At 38.8% G+C, this 20,093-nt stretch overlaps 1 protein-coding gene across 4 annotated transcripts in view; it reads left to right on the top strand.

The window, feature by feature from the left end:
- Positions 1–20,093, top strand: part of LOC128510495 (rho-associated protein kinase 2-like) — a 48,565-nt gene that overhangs the window by 17,780 nt on the left and 10,692 nt on the right. For all 4 annotated transcript variants that reach the window (XM_053482840.1, XM_053482865.1, XM_053482855.1 and 1 more), the window contains exons 9-24: positions 2,731–2,890; positions 4,311–4,377; positions 5,747–5,835; positions 5,988–6,036; positions 8,314–8,449; positions 8,751–8,842; positions 10,792–11,038; positions 12,606–12,712; positions 12,794–12,953; positions 13,804–13,964; positions 15,541–15,725; positions 16,003–16,072; positions 16,480–16,583; positions 18,088–18,274; positions 19,083–19,176; positions 19,602–19,696. In XM_053482840.1, coding sequence (XP_053338815.1) covers positions 2,731–2,890; positions 4,311–4,377; positions 5,747–5,835; positions 5,988–6,036; positions 8,314–8,449; positions 8,751–8,842; positions 10,792–11,038; positions 12,606–12,712; positions 12,794–12,953; positions 13,804–13,964; positions 15,541–15,725; positions 16,003–16,072; positions 16,480–16,583; positions 18,088–18,274; positions 19,083–19,176; positions 19,602–19,696 — 2,003 coding nt within the window. The remainder of the gene's footprint in view (positions 1–2,730; positions 2,891–4,310; positions 4,378–5,746; positions 5,836–5,987; positions 6,037–8,313; positions 8,450–8,750; positions 8,843–10,791; positions 11,039–12,605; positions 12,713–12,793; positions 12,954–13,803; positions 13,965–15,540; positions 15,726–16,002; positions 16,073–16,479; positions 16,584–18,087; positions 18,275–19,082; positions 19,177–19,601; positions 19,697–20,093) is intronic.

Below are 20,093 nucleotides of genomic sequence, written 5' to 3'. Positions count from 1 at the left end.
AGTTTTCAAGGATTATCAGTTATTTGTTTGGTGAACTTTTTGTTAATAGAACCCAGGCTGTTTCTTCTTGCTGTAATTAATCGTTTATTTTATTAGTTAATCTTACAGAAGAGGCGAAGTTAATTAGTGTGTAAGCTTGAGCTGTATGGCGTAATAATTAGGATTTTTTGGGCATTGTGCTGCTGTATGCCCGGTGTAGTGTATATTGGTGCTTGTGTTGTTGCTTTGAGTTGTGTTCGTTTTTGGATGCATTTTCTGGGTGGAACTTGTGGCCACTGTGGAGCTTCTAATGAGAGGAGTGATGCAAAACCACCGCTGTGGGGCCCCTCTCTCTCTCTCTCTCTCTCTCTCTCTCTCTCTCCATCTCTCTCCATCTCTCTTTTTTATCTCTCTATCTCTCTCTATCTGTTCCCCATCTCTCTTTTACTTCATCTCTCTTTATCTCTCTATCTCTCTCTATTTGTTTCTCTTTCTCCATCCCTCTATCTTTCTGTCTCTCTATTTGTTCCTCTCTCTCACTTCATCTCTCTTTCTTTATCTCTCTCTCTCTGTTTCTCTCTCAATTTCTCTGTCTCTGATTCTATTTTCTCTCTTTTGCTTCTCTCTCTCTCTCTCTCTCCTAAAGTAGTCCTTTATCACCAATATTTGGTCCAACAGGTGTTGTTGGACGTTTTAGGAAAGTTTTTAAATAATTAAATTTGGACTTTTCATCTCTCTCTCTCTCTCTCTCTCTCTCTCTCTCTCTCCCTGTTTCTCAGTTCAGTTCAAAAGGCCGTGATTGTTAAAAATATGACATTGACATAATCAATAATTTTGACATTGACATTTAATTATCAATTATAGAAAGAAGATTGATTATGTTAAAAGTTAAATAAATCTGCATATACAGTATCTCACAAAAGTAAGTACACCCCTCACATTTCAGCCATTACTTTATTATATGTTATTATATGACAATACTATAGAAATGAAACTTGGATATAGCTTAGAGTAGTCAGTGTGCAGCTTGTATAGCAGTTCTGATTTACTGTCTTCTAACAATAACTCAACATGCAGACCTTATTGTTAAATAACTGGCAAGTAAAATGAGCACACCCTCAGTGACCATGTCAAAATTGTGTCCGAAGTGTCAGTATTTTGTGTGAGCACCATTGGTATCTAGCACGGCCTTAATGCTCCTGGCCATGGACTTCACCAGAGCTGCACATGTTGTTACTGGGATCCTCTTCCACTCCTGTATAATGATATCATGAAGCTGCTGGATGTTAGACACATGGCTCTTAGCCACCTTCCGCTTGAGGACGTCACACAGGTTCTCAATAGGGTTCAGGTCTGAAGACATACTTAGCCACTGACAAACACATGAACATGATGTATGGGACATGTGACTCTGCATGGTTAAAGATGTTACAGCTGTTATCACTTAGGGTGTAATCACTTTTTTTGACAGCTATTTTGACAATAATGGCTGTATGTTGAGTTATTTTCAGAGGACAGTAAATCTATACTGTTATACAAGCTGCACATTGACCACTCTAAAATTTATACAAGTTTCATTTTTATAGCAGAAGCTATATAGAGAAGCTGTACTAAAATGTTTGCTGAAATTAGAGGCGTGTACTCACTTTTGTAAGTGGGTGTATACTGTATACATATATATACATATTAAATATGACAAGAAAACATAATAGGTAAACTATAATAAAAAAGGATTTAATATTAACAACAACAAAAACAAAAAAATCAGGTAAGCTCTCTCTCTCTCTCTCTCTCTCTCTCTCTCTCTCGGTCTCACTCGGGCTCCATTTCTCTCCCAGTCTCTCTGACATGAGTGTTTTAACAATGTTTCCAAAGCAAATTTAAATAACATGCAATATACTTAGACTATTAATAAGAAATTATAAGAAAAAAATAAAGTTCTGAGGAAATTGTTCTTGTTCATCTTATTTCATATTTTTTCCAAATCTTTGAAACAAATATAGCTGTGGATTCATGCAGTCTGTTTGAGTTACTGTATATAAAGTAGTTATATACAGTAGAGGTTAATCGTACAGATCTGGGACATCAGCGGGTAAAGCATGGCATCATTCATCACTCACTGGCAGGAGATTATTTGATGTAACAGTACTGGAGACTGGTAGCGATGAGCTTTATGGAAATAGAAATTGGATGAAATAGACTTCCATTACTTTTAACGTACATTTTGTGTTACATTAGTCTCCAGTGAAGAACATCAACGCTAAACTAGAGTTGATGTGGTTAAGGGAAAAATTTTGCAACTTTTTATTATTATTATTTTATTTTTTATTTTTTATTTTTTATGATTTTTATTATTTTTTTTAATTATTTTTTTTATTATTATTATTTTAAAGTAAATCAGAAACCCCACTTCCTTAATATATCTGTGTAAATAGTAAAGAGAGTGAGCTTGGAACTGTGACACTTGGTTATGGGTTTGTGTGTTGACATAAAAAACACACACACTGTGCGAGTGCAGGAGAGAGAGTGATGAGGTGTGTGAGTGTGTGAGCGGTGCAGAATCGTGTGCTGCTGTAGGCAGGCGGACAGGGAGCAGGGGCCGGCTTGGGCAAGAGCAGACGCCACTCCTTCCTGCAAACTACAGTGTCCGCTTTGTGTGTTACACACACTGCGCCTTTCAGGGAGACTGACACACATACACACACACTTACGAAAAGGAGGTTTGATATTATTTCTCTCTCTCTCTCTCAGCCATGGCTCCAGTGGTGCCTGAGTTGAGGAGTGATATTGACACGAGTAATTTTGATGACATCGAGGATGAGAAAGGGGACGTCGAGACTTTCCCAACTCCTCGTGCCTTTGTAGGCAACCAGCTACCTTTTGTCGGATTTACCTACTTCAGGGAGGACCAGTAAGTCCATCTGTCTAACTATATTTATCTATATATCTATTTATCCATCCAGCCAGGTGTACAGTTGTGGCCAAAGGTATTAGGACAAAACAACTCCGAACATGTGTTATAGTTTGTGCACAAAACAGGTGATGTCACTAATTTAGCTCGAACATGTCTGGCTGAAGAGTTGTGCTGATTAAAATCGGTTGGTTTATTGAAGGATAGAACAAATATGTGGCAGGAATTTTCCTTTTTAAAGTCTTCGTCTGCACAAAATAGGTTAAACTAGAGACTTCTCAAGTGATTTCCGAACTGCTATGGAAATTTTTGATCTTCAGGAAGCAATCAACCAGGCATAGGTAAAGCAAGAGATATATTCATATATTCATAGTGGTGAAGACGTCTTTTTGACTCAGCAGGTTTTTAATAATAAACGACTTCATAGTAAATATTGATTGCTGTATTGATTGCAATTTTATTGCAGAAAATAACAAATAACTCTTATTATCTTTTTTTCAAAAAAGGGAGAATGTTATTAAAACATTGAATTTCACTTGTGTCCCATTACTTTTGGCCACCACTGTAGAACCTTAAATACATTTTAGAATTTTCTCTTTTTTTCTTTTTTTAAAGAAAATTTCATTAAATTTTCACAATTTTTTTTTTCGTAATAAAATTTTTGTTTATTGTCTTCGAAATGCATTTTAGATAATTCTAGTGTTTTTGAAAAGCATTTTTTTTCATATTGATAGCTATATATATTTTTTAAATTTTTGATATTTAGATTGTCTTTAAAACACATTTTTAATATTTATATTGTCCTTGAAACACATTCTTTTATATTTATAGTGTCTTTGAATTACAATTTTATCTTTATAGTCTCTTTAAAGTACATTTTGATATGTACAGTATATTGTCTTTGACATTACAGCGTACAAATACACAACAATAACAGACCAAATAAACATAAAGACATGTGCTTTCCTGCTGCTAAGAGTTAAAATAAGAAACACAAACACAATGATCTTACCTAATTGGTTAATACTTTGGCAATGAGGATGTTTTCCTCTTCAGCATAGTTGCCGTAGTTAAGCAGATTAAAATATGGTAAGCCAGGTTGTTTTTATTTCTCTTGTGCTGTGTCTGGAGTTAACTATACTATGCTATACTATGTCTGGAGTTAATTTAATATACTTTGGGTTTCTCTGACTGGAATGAAAATTCTGTGTCTCAAATATCTACAACATACACACACCAGGACCAGTGAGCTTGTGCTAAAAAACCTGATCGAGGCAGGAAATAGGAAGCACACTGTTTGTGTTTAAAGGAAGTGGATACTGTATGTTTGCTAAAACAGACTACTTCTTTTATTCCTATACAATTCCCACTACGCTTTCGCGTTCTCTTTCCTTAACTCACTATTTCTGCTTTTTCTCAGGTTGATGGACAAAAAGCTAATAGATGAAGATGACCAGTGTATCGATGGTCTAACAGAAAAGGAGGAGGTGTGTGTGTATGTCTCTCTCTCTCTGTGTATTTCAACCATCTGCGTGGGTGCTTCTAACTTTCATCATTTAACCCAAAAACGTACTAGACAAAAAAAATCACCAGATATACTTTGAGTGAAAAAATAGTTACAATAACAATTTATTTTACAAAAACCACATTCTATCCCCAAGACAAAATAAAAAATGCAAAACCCCCAAAAAGATAATAAAAAAATCTGAACCGGTGAGAAATGTTGATGCCCCCAAAAGGTTTCTTCCCTTTTTCAGCATGGACAAAAATATTTGGTCAAACCTGTTAATTATTGAATTCAGGTGTTTCAATCAGGTCCCTTATTCCCAGTGAAGGGCAATCTTAATGCTTCAGCAGACCAACACATCTTGGACAGTGCTATACTTCCAACTTTGTGGCAACTGTTAACAAGGGGAAGGCCCTTCTCTATTCCAACATGACTGTGCCCCAGTGCACAAAGCAACGACTTTAAAGACATGATTTGATAATTTCAACATCAGTGTTCAACAACTTGACTGGCCCTAATACAGTTCCCTGACCTCAACCCCATCGAGCACCTTTAGGATAAACTTGAACAGTGAGCCAGGCCTTTTCATCCAACATCAGTGTCTGACCTCATAAATGCTTTACAGAATTAACGGGCACAAATTCCCACAGAAACACTACAGAATCTTGTGTACAGCCTTCCAAGAAGAGTGCAAAAGACGGACCAACTCCATATTAAAGTATATGTATTTGGACACAATCTCATTGCAGGTTTGACCAAACACTTTTGTCCATAAAGTGTACATTAGGTATACATTGTTGCCCGTTCTCTTTGTCTGATCCAATTGTATCAATCATTTTTCAGTTAAGTAATAATTTATTCAATACCCTTATGTATTATGCTGTGTTCCAAACGTATCATTATTTTTTCTTCCCCTGAATTTCTGTCATAATTATTCACGTCAGGATTGTCTGTCTCCATTTATACCAGAACGTTTGGCCACCTGGACACAGCAGTCTCTAAAAAACTGAACCTTTTGCTGTCATTGTGTGCTGTCCAGCAGTTCTAGGAAGTCAGTCTTATGCTTTGCCATTAGACTAGAGACAAAAAAATACATTATTTCCTTTTTTTTCAGCTTTAAGACGTTCCTTACTTCTACAGCTTCAAATACTATTATTTTCATAATGTTGTTATTCATTGTACCACTATCAGTATCATTGATATGAATAATACGCATGATTTAACATCATAATTGTGACCCGACCCCTGTATCCTCTCATTTCTTCCACTTCAGATTTGTACTGTGGATACTACTAAGCTACTACACAATTAACACAATGTGCTTCTTCCAACTTTCTGTTGCTCTTTAGAGTGACGATGTACAAAAGAAGTTGATTAAAATAGAAGAGAAGTTCAAACATGAGATGCAAACTAAGAATGACCTGGAACTCAAATGCAGGTACAGCGCATCTCTCTCTCTCTCTCTCTCTCTCTCTCTCTCTCCCTCTCTCTCTCTCACACACACACACATACACAAATGTTTACCCCGTGAAAGAATCCTTAAAGTCTTCCGCTGATGTGTCTATCATTTTTACAATATTTCCTCAACAGAAGCGCAAACGAGCGACTAGATAAACTGTCCAAGGAGATTGAGGAGGAGGTAAGGTGATCCTCAAACTATTAATATGCAAAATATCTCAGATTTATATTTATATATATATATATATCACCTGTTTATCACCACAGTGATCCTAAAATCTTTTTTTTTTTTTGAATATGAGTATTTAAGATGGTAAAATGTTGACGTTTCTCTATAATCCTATGGCGGTAATCCTTTACATCGTATGGAGGTGGTGCACTCCAAACTATTCACACCTTAGCAAGCAGCGTGTGGTAAGAGCTAAGCTTTAAAATTGTATCAAAATCAGGAAAACCTAACATCAAATCAGGACATTTCTAAAATCCCAATACTGACAGAATCACAAACACATCAAATCTTCACTTTTGTTATACTGATAATATTGTATCGGCTATGCAAAGGACTCGCCAGCAGCAGTGCTTTGAACAGCACCAAGGAAGATTTTTTTTGTCTTTGTCACATATACATGACAGCACAGTGAAGTTCTTGTCTTCACATATCCCAGCACCCATGATATGCTGGTGCAAATAGTACCTGGAGCGGAGAGGTTAAGGACCTTTCCCAGAGGCCCAGCAGTGGCACCAGGACAGGCTTGAACCCCTGACCTACTGAGCAGAAACCCGGAGCCTTAGAGGTCACATAGCACTCAGATCATGCATTGGGGAATGCACGTGCCACCAATTCCCCTCCAAACACACACACGCCCATTCGAGGAAGCATTTTTGATGTTTTTGTCACCCTGAGGGATTTTGCACCAAATCAGGCTTCCTCAAAATTATTAGCTCAAAGATTTTTCCCAGTTTGTTGTGCAATACAAGCTAACCACTGTGGCTAAGTTCAAGTGCACGTGACTACGTCTTACAGGCTAACTTTATAAACAAGCAGGAAAATAACTGAAATAGCAGCTTCAGGATATACAGTTGAGTCAAGAATCGATTCCAATCCTTGAGTCGAACTGTCCGTTGTTGAGAAAGCAGTGTGGTGTGAGATGATTAGTACAAGTCTGGGGATGTCTATAGAACATTTCCTTTATAAATAAATGACTTGCACTGGCTCTTCACTTCCTCAGGATGTGAGTAGAAAGAGAGTTTTTTTTGTGTTCTTTTGTACAACAGAGCACCGACTGTGCTTTGCTCTTAGCTGTGACATGTTGATGTTCAGGGAGTCTGCTGCGGGAAAACATAATGACGAGCTCCTGGTGCGTGCTGAACGCCAAGCCAGAGGAGGGTCTACATAAATGACCCCTTTTTTTTTTTGCATAGTGTCATGAAAAAAGAGGAAAATCTGTTATCTAGATGTGTTTAAGCCCAAGTTTCTATACAGATGGGTATTTTTTTCTCATATTTTTTCTCATGGTTTGACGTTTAAAATTTGAAAATGATATCAGTCATCAATAATTATGATGTCATTCTTCTATAAATAAAAATGTTACCACTATTTGTAGTGTAAGAGGAATAAACCACCTTGTGTAAGGAATTAAAAATAAAATCAAGCAAGCTGTTATAGAAGAAATATCCAAGACAAAGTGGTCTAATAATTCCAATATTAACCTTGATTGATGATTTTTCTAAAACAGCAAAACAAAAAGAAACATACGAATGAAAATTATTAAAAAGAAAAATATAGTATGAAAAGGTAAATATTTAAATAAGGAATATAGAATATAAAATAAAAATATAATAATAAAAATTGTACAATATAGAAAAAATATTTAAACCTTTTAGCTGTGAAATTTACACTATGTACAAGTAGTAAAAATAAAATCGAATGGAATTCAAATGGAAACGTCCAGTCATGAGCATAACAGCATAACAGTATGCAAAGTATGTGCAAATGAGTGTTAAATGTAAGTAAAAGTCGTCCAGTAAATGTCAGTTTGATATGCATTAAGTGATTTTCTTTTAATATTTTAGAACTGCTCTTCTTATATAAAATTTTCATCTAAATGATTATCCTACATGGTGATCCGTGTCATGGTGTTGTTGCTTTTTTAGTCCTCTTGCATGACCAGGAAGTGTCAGTTGAGTGCGGATGTCCGCCCCTTCTTTAGGAATGCCCGACAATAGTCAGAATATTATTACTGAATCTCTCAGTGAGGTGTTTGTCTGCACCTACTGTTATGTTAGACACAGCTGGTCCTGATTGTAAGGGCTTCTAAATGACCTGTTCTGTACTTTTTATGGTTTTCGGTTTTCGGTCTGAAATACTGAAATCATTCTTGTCATCTGTATTCAATTTCTATTACCCTATAATAATGTTTTCTTTTCTTGTTCATTCTGGTTTTCACTCTTTGTTCAGATGAGTGCGAGGCAGCGAGCAGAAGAAGCCCTGAGGAAACTGGAGAGAGAGAAAGCCCTGCTGCAGCACCAGAACACAGAGAGCCTGAGGAAGGCTGAACTGGAGACGGAGCGAAAACGCGGCCTGGAAAGCGAAGGCGAGTGCCCTTCAGAAAGCATTTCTTTGTTCAACATCTGACTGTAATTTAAAAGTCATTACTGTCACTCGAGCATTAAAAACTAAGCACCAAACCCTGCTGCTGATATGGTAAATATTTCCGGCCCTGAACACTGACCCAACTGTTTACAGACTGTTTTGAGAACCCAACCACTTTGCTTGCTCCTAGTCATAGTCGTAGTGAGACCAGTGTTAGCTGACATCCACTTGCTAGCAGTCAAACCCATCCTGCTTCATGTTTTCACAACACTATAATAAAGTTAACACTCTGCGTTTTGCAGTGAGCGGCTTGAAAGAGCAGCTGGCTGAGCTGAAGAAGAAGAGCGCCAACTCACAGATCTCCACTGAGAAAAACATCCATCTAGAGAGACAGGTCAGTTTATTTCCCATGAACAAACATCGTCAATTATTAGAACTCTACAATTGCAGCTTTAACAGATGATTTCAGGTTTTGTTACTAATATGTTATCCTTTCTAGTAATGACCTACACAGGAACTTGTATGGCAGACACACTAACTAAATGGATAAAAAAAAAAATGGGATGTACTTGTCCCCATTGGTGAAAAACAGAGACGCCCATAGCACCCCGTCACTCTCTCCCCATATAGTAGGCTTTGCACCAAACCAATATTATGAACCTTACGGGTGGTGGGTCCCCACGACCTCTCCACTCTCCAGGGTGAGCCAGGACACGCTCGGCTGTCCTGGGAGCGGTTTGGGATCCCTCAAGTGGAGCTAGAGGAGGTTGCTGAAGAAAGCAATTTTCGATAATGTAAAAATGTAGCTGAGTCTTTAAGATGGAGCTTAGTTTTTTAGATGGAGCTGAATCTTTAAGATGGAGCTGAGTCCTCAAGTGTGAGCGCTTTGTATAAGCATTGATTGAAAGCTGTAACTTTAGGTTGTTTAACCCTCATCACTATGGAATTAGTGGTTGCTCAGAAACTGTAAATGGATTACAAAGTATAGGTCATACTGAATTACATATTCTCTATAATACTTATCCTGTACAGTGTCACGGAAGGCCTGGAGCCTATCCCAGGGGACTTGGGGCACAAGGTGGGATACACTCTGGATAGGGTGCAAGTTTGTCACTAAGGGACAATCATGTACACATTCAGACACTACTGGCAGTTTGAATGAACCCTAATCTGCATGTTTTTGGACTGTGGGAGGAAACCAGTGTACTTGGAGGAAACCCACAAAACACAGAGAGAACATGCAAACCAGGTCATACTTTAATAATAAACATTTTAGCATGTGACGTAGGAGAAACAAAAAACTCTTTATTGGAAAATAACCAACTTTGGCCTATGAACACTACTGTAAACATTCATTTATATTCATTGTTTTACCTTATGGACTTCCTTATTGATCAGTTCACCATAGGGCAACATATAGGTATGGATTTACAATAACAGGCAATTTAACATAATCAGTATACTTTTAGAACAACACCAAACTTAACATTATTATGGGAATGATAAGGAAGTCACTGATATAAATGCTGTATCCTAGAGGATCATACTGTAGATAACTGAACATAAGCTAGAAAACATATTTATGTCAATGGTCCATGGTCAAAGGTTCGATTCCTGCCTTGGGTCTCTGTGCATGTCCTCGCCATGTTTGGTGGGTTTCCTCCGGGTGCTCTAGTCTCCTCCCACAGTCCAAAGACATGCAGATTAGGCTAATTGGTTGTTTACAAATTCCTCATAGTGTGTGAGTGAGTCTGAGTGCTTGTTTGCCCTGTGATAGTCTCGTCTCGTGCCATGAGTCCCCTGGGCCAGGCTCCAGGCCCCCACAACCCTGTACAAAATAAAGCGGTATATAGAGTGAGTGAGTAAGTGAGAGAAAGAGAGAGGGAGAGTGTTGGTTTTTAAAATGTTACACGAATTAGCACTGCATTACATGTCAAAATAAATTTGCAATGCTATTTTAAGTGCTCATCTTTAAAACTAATCATGCTCTTCTAAATGTCCTCACATTAAGGTTGAAGGGTGACCAATGTTTTTCATATTCCGTTTACAAGCTGTAAAAAAAAAAAAAAACTAAAAAAGTCTACCACTTAATCTGGACTTTGCATATTAAACTCCCCATTTAAACGCCAGTATTTTACCGTTGACTTGTGGCTAGCGGTAAGATGTGGAGTGTGGTGCTGCAGGGGTGTGCATTTTCTTTCTTTTCTTTTTTTTATTTGGTTATATTCATTTAACCTGTTTATATTTAATTCATATTTAATTAATATTTAAGCTGCATTGCTTAAAGCTTCCCAGTTTTCTTCTTTGCATCAATTCTTCCTTCTTTTTTCTCGCCCTCGGTAGCTGGAGGAGGTGAACACTAAGCTGCAGGCCGAGGTGGAAGAATCCGGCCGGGTGAAGAAAGCTCAGGCTGAGGCAGCGCGGCAGGCGCAGCAGCTGGAGCTCTTACTCAGGGAGCTGCAGGAAAGACTGGCCCAGCTAGAGGGTAGCCGAGTCAGCCTGGAGCAGGACAACCTCAGCCTGCAGAGTGCCCTGGAGACTGAAAAGAGGGAGCGCAGTCTCAGCTCTGAGACCATCACTGAACTGCAAGGTGAGGGGGGAATTAGTCATTACAAAGGTGGCGAGGATGGGATGAGGAAGGAAACTCGGGACTGTGGAAATAAAGTGTAGAAAGAGGGGTATTATTGGGCTGTGTTGGGGTTAAACAATTAACCGTGTGTCTGTTTATTAATGAGGAAGTGATCAAGGGGTATGACAAAAGGAGAAAAATGTTGGGAGTTCAGGAGGGATTACGGAAACGGATGAGGAGTAGATGAGCCTTGCACAACCAGGGTCTGGGTTCGATTCCCGCCTCAGGCTCTGTGGACATGGAGGTCATGTTCTCCCCATGCTTGGTGGGTTTCCTCCAAGTATTTAAGTTTCCTCCCACAGTCCAAAGACATGCATATTAGGCTAATTGGCATTCCCAAATTGCCTGTAGTGTGTGAATACGTGTGTGAATGTTGATCGGAGGTGCTACCATGGTTGTGAACATGTGAATAAATACAATCGTCATTATTGGCCTCCATAGTTCCTAGTTGGACCACTAGAGGGTTAAAGATTGAGTTCAGACCAAGGGAACAAGAGCAAGTGAAGTAAGAGACAGGGGGAAGAAAAAAGAGTGAGGAGGCTTGAAGGATGAAGAATGTCTCACAAAGGCCAATAATAATCTTAAAAAACAGTAAGTACCATCAGAATATGACTCAAGACCACTTGTAAGCATTGCACAGTAATCTAGTATATGTATGTAATATTGTGTTCTTATATGTAATCTTGTATTACATATTTTATTGTGAAGTAAGTAAATGTCAGTAAAGAAGTAAAATATGAAGGACAGGAGTGAGTGAGTGTTAGTAGAGTAAGTGTAGAATAGAACAAAAGGATAGAATAGAGTAGAATGAGCGCGAGAGTAAGGAGTTTAGAGACTCAATAAGGATGAGATAAAATAATGCAGGCACTAAGGGTGTATGTGGATAATGGAGGAAGGAAGAGAGTAAAGAAGTGAGAAAGTAATTAAGCAAGGGATTGGATGTGATACTGAGTAAAGTGGACCTATTAAAAAGTAGTGATTTAAGAGTGATGGAGTGACGAAGAACGAGCAACCAAGGAAGGAAGTGGAGGAGGGGTCGAGGTAGGGTGGGCGAGTGAGGGAACGAACGTGCGGACAGCCGAGAAGTGAGACAGAGGTAGGAGAAAAGTGAGAGGGGGAAAGAAAAATATAAGAGGGAGAAGTGGAAAAGGAGATAGGTGGGGGTTAAAAAGATTGAGATGGAGTGAGAGGGTAAGTGAGACTGAATGATAAAAAAGAAGGGATATGTTGGTTTAAAGACAGTGGAGGTTGGAGGAGAATAAATCCCATGAAAAAGAGTGTAATAGAGTACTTGGCTTGTTGGTTGGTAGAAATGAGTGTGTAATGTGTTCCTCCTCGATCCCTCGCTCTGCGACAAACACTGGGCCCTTGTTTCTCCAGGATGTGTAGTGCTGTTGTGTTTGGGTGGAGTATCTCATGTGGAGAGTAAATACTGCTATTTTGGGTGCCGTGTCCACTGGCAGGTAGCTGACGTTACGTCTCTCCGACGCCAGAGTTTCCCTTCACTTTCTCTTTCTGCGTCCCTCAGCGCACGTCTCGGGTCTGGAGGAAGAGCAGAAGCTAACGAAGAACTTGCTCGCTAGGGCAGAGGGTGAGAAGAGACAGCTGCAGGAAGAGCTGACTGACTTGGAGAAGGTTGGTTTCTTTGTTTACCTGTGTGTGTGTGTGTGTCTGTGCGTGGGGGTGTGTGTAACCTGTGTTGTTGTCTGTGTGCAGGTGAGGAGTCAGCAAGAGATCGACTTTACTTTCAAGCTCAAAGCTGTTCAGCAGCGATTAGAGCAGGAGGAAGAGGAGCACAACGCCGCTAAAACCAGACTCGCTGACCACAGCAAACTCAACCAGTCCATCGAAGAGGCCAAGTCTGAAGTGTTGAGAGGTAGAGAAAAAAAAAAACAGCATTTGGAGTCGTCCTTAAAAGCTGCTGGAGTAACAGCTTTACAAATAGGTCCATGATTTATCCGAAAATGTTCTATATCTGAAAAACACCTGACTGTTAACGTTAGCGGCTAGCTGACTCATCCAGGTTTCTAGCCACATCATTATTTAACGATCTACTATTTTACGAGACCCGATTTTATTTAGCACTGAAAGGACGTCTTAGTTTTAACGTAGAGCTTTTATGCGCTAAAACTGTTTAAAGTTAGTTAGTCTCTAGTTAGCTCGATCAGCTAGCTGACCCTGAGATCTTCTATATAAATAAAAGGAAGGTTTTCTCTGTACATTGGTCAGAATCGCTCTTTCAATAATATCTTTACATTTCATACAGACTCGAAGCTAGTCTCAGAAACTTTTCTGTCTGTATCTCTACTGTCTAGACAGATTTTGTCACAGCATCACGCAAAACTGGCTGGACAGGATTTAATGAAACTTTGGCAATACTAAAGTATTTGCCTTAAGTTAAACCTGCACCATGAAATAAAACAAAAATGTTCAGTAGAAGTGAAGTTATGAGCAGATTACAAGATGGACGTTTTGACAGCTGCGCATGTGTCAAACCTGGACAGAATTTAATGAAACTTTTGCAGTACTTAGATATCTGCCTGTAGTTAAACCTGCACCATAAATGAAATCAAAATGTGGAAACAGAAACACAATACCAGTCGAAATTAGTTTGTTTGTACGATTAAAATCCTTAAATAAATATTTCCGTACAGCACTTAAGTGCAAGTGTGATGATCATTTGTGTTTTTTAAGTGTAAGATAATGTGTGTGTGTGTGTGTCTCAGACATGGAGCGTAAGCTACAGGACGAGCGGTCAGCTAAACAGCAGCTGGAGAGTAAGCTTATGCAGCTGGAGAAACATCAGTCGGTCCTGGATTGTGATTATAAACAGGCACAGAATGAGCTCCAAGAGCTGCGCTCCCACAAGAGCAAACTGACGGAAGAGGTCTGTGATCACGTTGTCTCATGGAGGGGGGTAATACTTCCAGTTAGGTCATGATAGATGTACAGTAAGATTATCCAAGATTATAGTCGAGTAACATTTCATAATTGTGCTCTATTATAAATCTATTTAGATTTTTTTTTCTCGTAGGGAATATGATGATGACTACTACCTAGAGGATGATTTATTGTATAATCACTTGATATGACTGGCACTGATCATTAATCTATAGTCTGGGTTCGAAAGAAATCAGCCACAGCCTCTGTTATTTATAGCATTCTGCATACATTATGCACAAGGTGTACTCGGTTTAAGAGAAATCCCAATAATCTTGGGAAATGTATTAACAGGGAATTATTTCATGTAAATACCCAGAATGAAACGATACTTCACTAGGATATGTTTTTGGCATTTGGCCTCCGTATACCGGAAATTAAAAGGAAACGCTCAAGATATGAGCAAAATCAAGGCTTTCTTTTTTTTGTCAAGGTCTTTGACAAAAATGTGGCATTAACCATTTAGAAATTACAGCATGCACATACACACCATTTTTTTTGCATAAATACTGGCACAAAATAACATAATTAGAAACATAAGAATTGCTTCTAATACTTGGATGAAAATCGTATCCAGTCAGTGACTGCCTGAAGTCTGGAACCCCTGGACATGAGTTTCCTCCCTATGGGTTTCCTCCCTCGAGATGCTTTGCCATGTGTTCACTGCAGATGCCTGTAGCTGCTGCTTGTTATTTGTATGACTTTCTGGCTTTAGTCTTGTCTTCAGTATGTGAAAAGCATGCTCCATTAGATTGAGATCAGGCATCCTAGAAGTTTTGCAGCATTTGGCAGAATCTGAGCACATAGAGATACACATAGCACTCATCCTGCTACTTTATATAATTTTGTCTAGAAGAGATTAGTTCCATTACACGGATCTGATGCAATGGTAGAAAACACAGGCATAAGTTTATCCAGAAGGAAAATATCCAAATAAGCGAAAAAATTTGAGTACATTAACCAGCGACGAGTCGTAACCAGGTCCAGCAAAAGTGATTATGTCAAGAAGCATGAGTGACGTTCAAAGTCCGTAAATAAGGCGAGGTCATGCACAGAGGTGGATCCAGACACAGATGATAAGAAGATAAGAGATGACAGCTAGAGAAACATGAGGTCATGAGTAAAGAGTAAATTGCTAGAGCAACTTGCAAGTGACCAAGCCAAGAGACACACTAGAGAGATACTCCAGGACGACTGATGTTCTCGGCTTCCTTTTTAAACCAGGAGCCGATCTTCAGGTGAGTTAGAGTGTGCGGTGGAAATTGGCTTAGAAAGCTAAGGAACCGTGGAGTGGAATTATGACCTGGATCTGGCATAGTCATGGAGAAATAAGGTGGAATAGGCCTCCAAAATAGGGGTGTGGGGTGGGGTGCTGTTATGTTTGAAAATGGCTGTAATTTATGAATAGTTAATGCCACACTTTTTAAAACATCTTGCATTTCAAATTCAGTGGGGTGGTGTACAAATGCCATATAGTCATGGTGCCTTAAAGAGTTGTTTGTGTACTCGTGTGTATGATGCAGGTGGATTTGCTGACTGTGAAAGTGGAGCAGGAAACGCAGCGACGGAATCTGTCCCAAGCTGACCTGAAGGCTCAGAGGCAGGAGGTCAACACGCTACGCTCCTCTGAGAAACAACTTAAACAAGAACTCAACCACCTGCTGGAGCTCAAACTCAGCATGGAGAAACACAACCAGGAGCTACGCAGGTGTGTGTGTGTATGTCTGTGTGGTGTCTGGAGTTTGATAGTAATCATATGATTGCTATCATCACCCATCACATGATTACATCACTCAAACGATGCAGTATCGTAAGTAATGTGCTGTAGACCCCCCAGTGTGTTAAAACTTAAACGGTGAATTAAAATAGGCGAGGAAAAGTAAACCAATCACTTTCTTAAGGAAGTCAAGTAAGAATATGCTAGTTTGTGGACATAAATAAAGGCCGCCAAAAGGAGTTTTAAGTCTCCGTCTTTGTCCATTCAGGGAGAGAGAAGTTGCTAATGGACATCTGAAGGAGTTAAAGGACCAGCTGGAGGCTGAACAGTATTTCACAGTATGTATGCCATGTTCTATGTCCTTGCTGTGTTCTAATGTTTTTTTTTTATTGTGTTTAAAATTCTACTTTTTATTCTGTTGCATTTACATTTACATTCCAGTTTGAATTGCATGCTTGTGATTTTTGCTTTAGTGCACTACACAAGCATTCACATTCTTTTGTAGACCAACATAATTGAACAAAGAGGTTTCTGTCCTTTTCCAGTCTTCCAAAAACTGTCCTTTTTTTCTGTCCTCTGTCCTGAAAACTGTCCTTTTTTTCAGAAAGCTTACTGTTGCAGGTTTACCTCTGACACTGGAGACTCCTTCCAAAAGTGCTAGCGTTTGACTTATTTGTATGAATAATAGCAAATGATTGCACAGTTACAGGACCGCTGTCTTTAAAATTTTTGTTTGTTTTTGCAGAAATTATATAAGACCCAGATACTAGAGCTGAAGGAAGAGTGCGATGAAAAGACCAAACTCTACCAGGATGTACAGCGGAGATTGGAGGACCTGCAGGAAGAGAGGTGTGTTCATGTGTATTTGTTAGTCGGAGTATCATATCTGCAGGTAAATACAAGGGATGTTCAAGTCAACACATGGCCTCTTGTACAGAATAAATGAAAACAGTTATGAGTATAAGTAAAAATTCCCTTTATTTCGCTGTATAATCCTCTGCTACACTAGTTTCACTAGTGCTTGGATATTATCGAGGTATGAAGCTTTCTCAGTACGCCAGAGCCATGATAAGTCTGCATGCTTGACGTTTGAAATGCTGGCCTCCCAGGAATTCCTTAAATGGCCCAAACATGTGAAAATGGCTTAATGAAGAGAGGTCAGGACTGTATGGCAGATGTGACCGTGACTTCCAACTGAGTTCGTGTAATCTGCAAGTGGTGTTTGTGAATAAGTATGGCAAATCCTCGATTTTCAACTCGCTGAATGTTTATGGTAGTGACTGCAATGGGCTCCAAACCACCTCGGCCGGGATTGTCATTCATGGACTTGAATGTTTTGAATGTTTTACCAATTCACTCATGAGAAGTCACAGATCTTGGTTTGGCATGAATGAGATTAGAGAATAATCTAGAGTTGTTGCCCATCCACTAAAACATTTCAATGGTGCTTTAGTGGATTGAAATCTTATGGCTATTGATGAGCAGTGAACTTGTTTGTCATGTTTGTGGAACTAGTCTGAGTTGACATGCTCATTCATCTTTTTGCGACTAGCCATTATAACGTAGGTGAGCTGTGGCTATAAAGATAAGAACATACCCAATAATAATCCTTAGATAGTCTGAGGCATTCAAATGATGCTTTGTTGGTACTAGGGGTGGACTAAAGGGTCAAAATGATCTCCCATTCCATTTCACAAGCTTCTCACCTGATTCAAAAATCTAAAACCTCTAGCAGAAATCAAGATTTGTCAGGTAAAGTGATGTATTCTTGAACTGTCTAGTTTTAGTGTTCACTGTATTATCAGGTTACTGTTTTTGGTTAACATGCTTTCCACTATTGTAGCTGTGTGTAGCTAAGTGATTTTTTTTTATGCTTGATGTGAACAATAGCTGAAGCAAGCTGCATGATTGACAGACTGGATAATTGTACGAATGAAAGGTTTAATTACCATCGGTTACTCTATCCATTGCTATGTATTCAAGCAGGTTGTATTGTGACTCAAACTTTAGATAGAAGAGTATTTATTCAGATGAGCAATTTTACCTTTAATCAAGGAAAACTGTAAATGATGAAAACATGCTAATACTTGCTCTACGGCTTAATCCCATCTGTTCTTTTCACCCACTGTGTCTTGTCCAGTTAAATTTCACTTTAGTTTTAGTATTAGCTATATTGCAAAGTTTTGCAGAATGTGTATGTGATTCTACCTGATGGGACTCACTATTCATTAATCAGGATACCTACAGTATGCTAATTAATCAAGTCAAGTTGTAATCAGGGAGCTGATATAATACTTACTTTAACAAGCCTTAATTAAGTGCATGTACTGTATTTGCGTGCTTATTCGTGCAGGGACTCTCTGGCCGAACAGCTGGAGGTGAGCCTGACAAAGGCAGACTCTGAGCAATTGGCACGCTCCATTGCTGAAGAACAGTTCTCTGACCTGGAGAAAGAGAAGATCATGAAAGAGCTAGAGATCAAAGACATGATTGCCAGACACCGGCAGGAACTCAGCGACAAGGACAACACCATCAGCTCGGTGAGGCAAAGGAAGAACTATGCACTCTCTTAAATGACAAGGTTTGGCAGTGCATGAAATCCTGACAAGTGAAAATATGGTAAAAATAGAGCTGAAAGCTTGTTATGAGACTTATTCATTCATATACAGTACCAGTCAAAAGTTTGGATTATTTTAGAACAATACTGGATTTTTTTTAAATTCTGAAATAAAATACATATGGCATATGGTAATTAAGTAACAACAACAGTCGGTTGTAATTGTAAGACACGAGGGTCAGCTGTTCTGGAATAGTTCTTGCATGGACAGGATTGAAACTAGCTTTCTTGATGCCCATCCCAGTAAAGCAAGACCAAAACTTACCTTTGCTGCAGAGGAGAAGTTCATTCAGAGTTCCACCATCCATCTAGGGACCATGGTGGCCAATGTATTTATTCCCAACTGTCTTACAATTACAACTGTTGTTGTTGTTGTTGTTAGTCAACATTTATACACTACGGGCAATTTGGGAACACCAGTTAGCCTAATCTGCATGTCTTTGGCCTGTGGGAGGAAACCAAAGTACCCAGAGTAAACCCACCAAGCACAGGGAGAACAAGCAAGACCCTAAGGTGGGAATCAAACCCAGACCCTGGAGGTGCAAGGCAACAGTGTAACCACTAAGCCCCCATACCGCCCATGCCGCATTTTACCAAAGCCTCATTTCTATAACACCAGCTCCCACAGTACTTTTAGCTGCAAGACAAATCACAGGTTTATGTTGGTGAGTTTGTTCTAATATAGTAAGGATTATATTTTAATATAGTATGCCTGATGTGTGTGTGTATAGCTAGAGGAATCTAATCGCACTTTGACTGTGGACGTAGCCAACCTGGCTAGTGAGAAAGAGGAGCTCAATAACCAACTCAAAGATCTTCAACAACGTGAGTGCACCAGTCTTTCCATTATGTTCTACTTTTCTGTTTGATCATCTATTTCTATGAAGGCATGCTCTAAATATTTAATTAATCACATTCTGGGTTGATTGTGGGTTTTTTCTATTGCCTTAATGTACATAATTGAACCCTAAGGACCAAAAGACACCACATGCCTAGCTGTCAACGATACAAAATAAAAAGGATATACCCTCGATTGCACAGTACAACACAAGTACAAGTATAGTTTAGAACATTTTCTAGAAAAATGTAGTGTAACAGGAAAAAAATTCATATGCAGAAAGTGTTTTTATTTCCCTATATGATATTTATAAGTATGATTAAGCGTTTGGTCCTTAAAAGATTGAATGAGCATTACAGGATGATTAAAAGAATGTTTGTGGTTAATTTTAATGTTTCTTTGGCAAATACAGAGCTGCAAAAGGCTAAACAGGAAGAGAGGCAGGTCAGCATTATGAAAATGTCCTTTGAGAAGCAGCTTCAGTCTGAGCGAACGCTCAAGATCCAGGTGGGTGGGATTTATTACTGAATTCCTCAGTGCGAATTTATTTCAAGTAAATGTCTACAATAATATGATCATTTATTTCGTACCCAACAGAAACACAGAATTTCTTTTCAAATTCTGTTTAACTATAACAATTAAGTACAGTAACTATAACAATACGATCTTGAATCACAGACACCCAGATACACTTGGAGCAGCAGAAATGTGTCATAACCTGTCATGCCAGTTTGTGAAACATAAGTATATTTCAAAACTTATTTTTGGACCTGACCTCATTTTCAGTATGAAATAATATTTTCAAGTAAAAATAATATGTACAGTATATCTAAATGATCAGGTACTGACTTCCTGCTTTTTCGTCTGCAGTCAAGTTATGAGAAACCTGACACACTTGAAGTAT

This window comes from Clarias gariepinus, chromosome 2 (genome assembly GCF_024256425.1).
Source record: "Clarias gariepinus isolate MV-2021 ecotype Netherlands chromosome 2, CGAR_prim_01v2, whole genome shotgun sequence".
Lineage (NCBI taxonomy): Eukaryota > Metazoa > Chordata > Actinopteri > Siluriformes > Clariidae > Clarias > Clarias gariepinus.
This window is presented reverse-complemented; position numbering and strand designations above follow the sequence as displayed.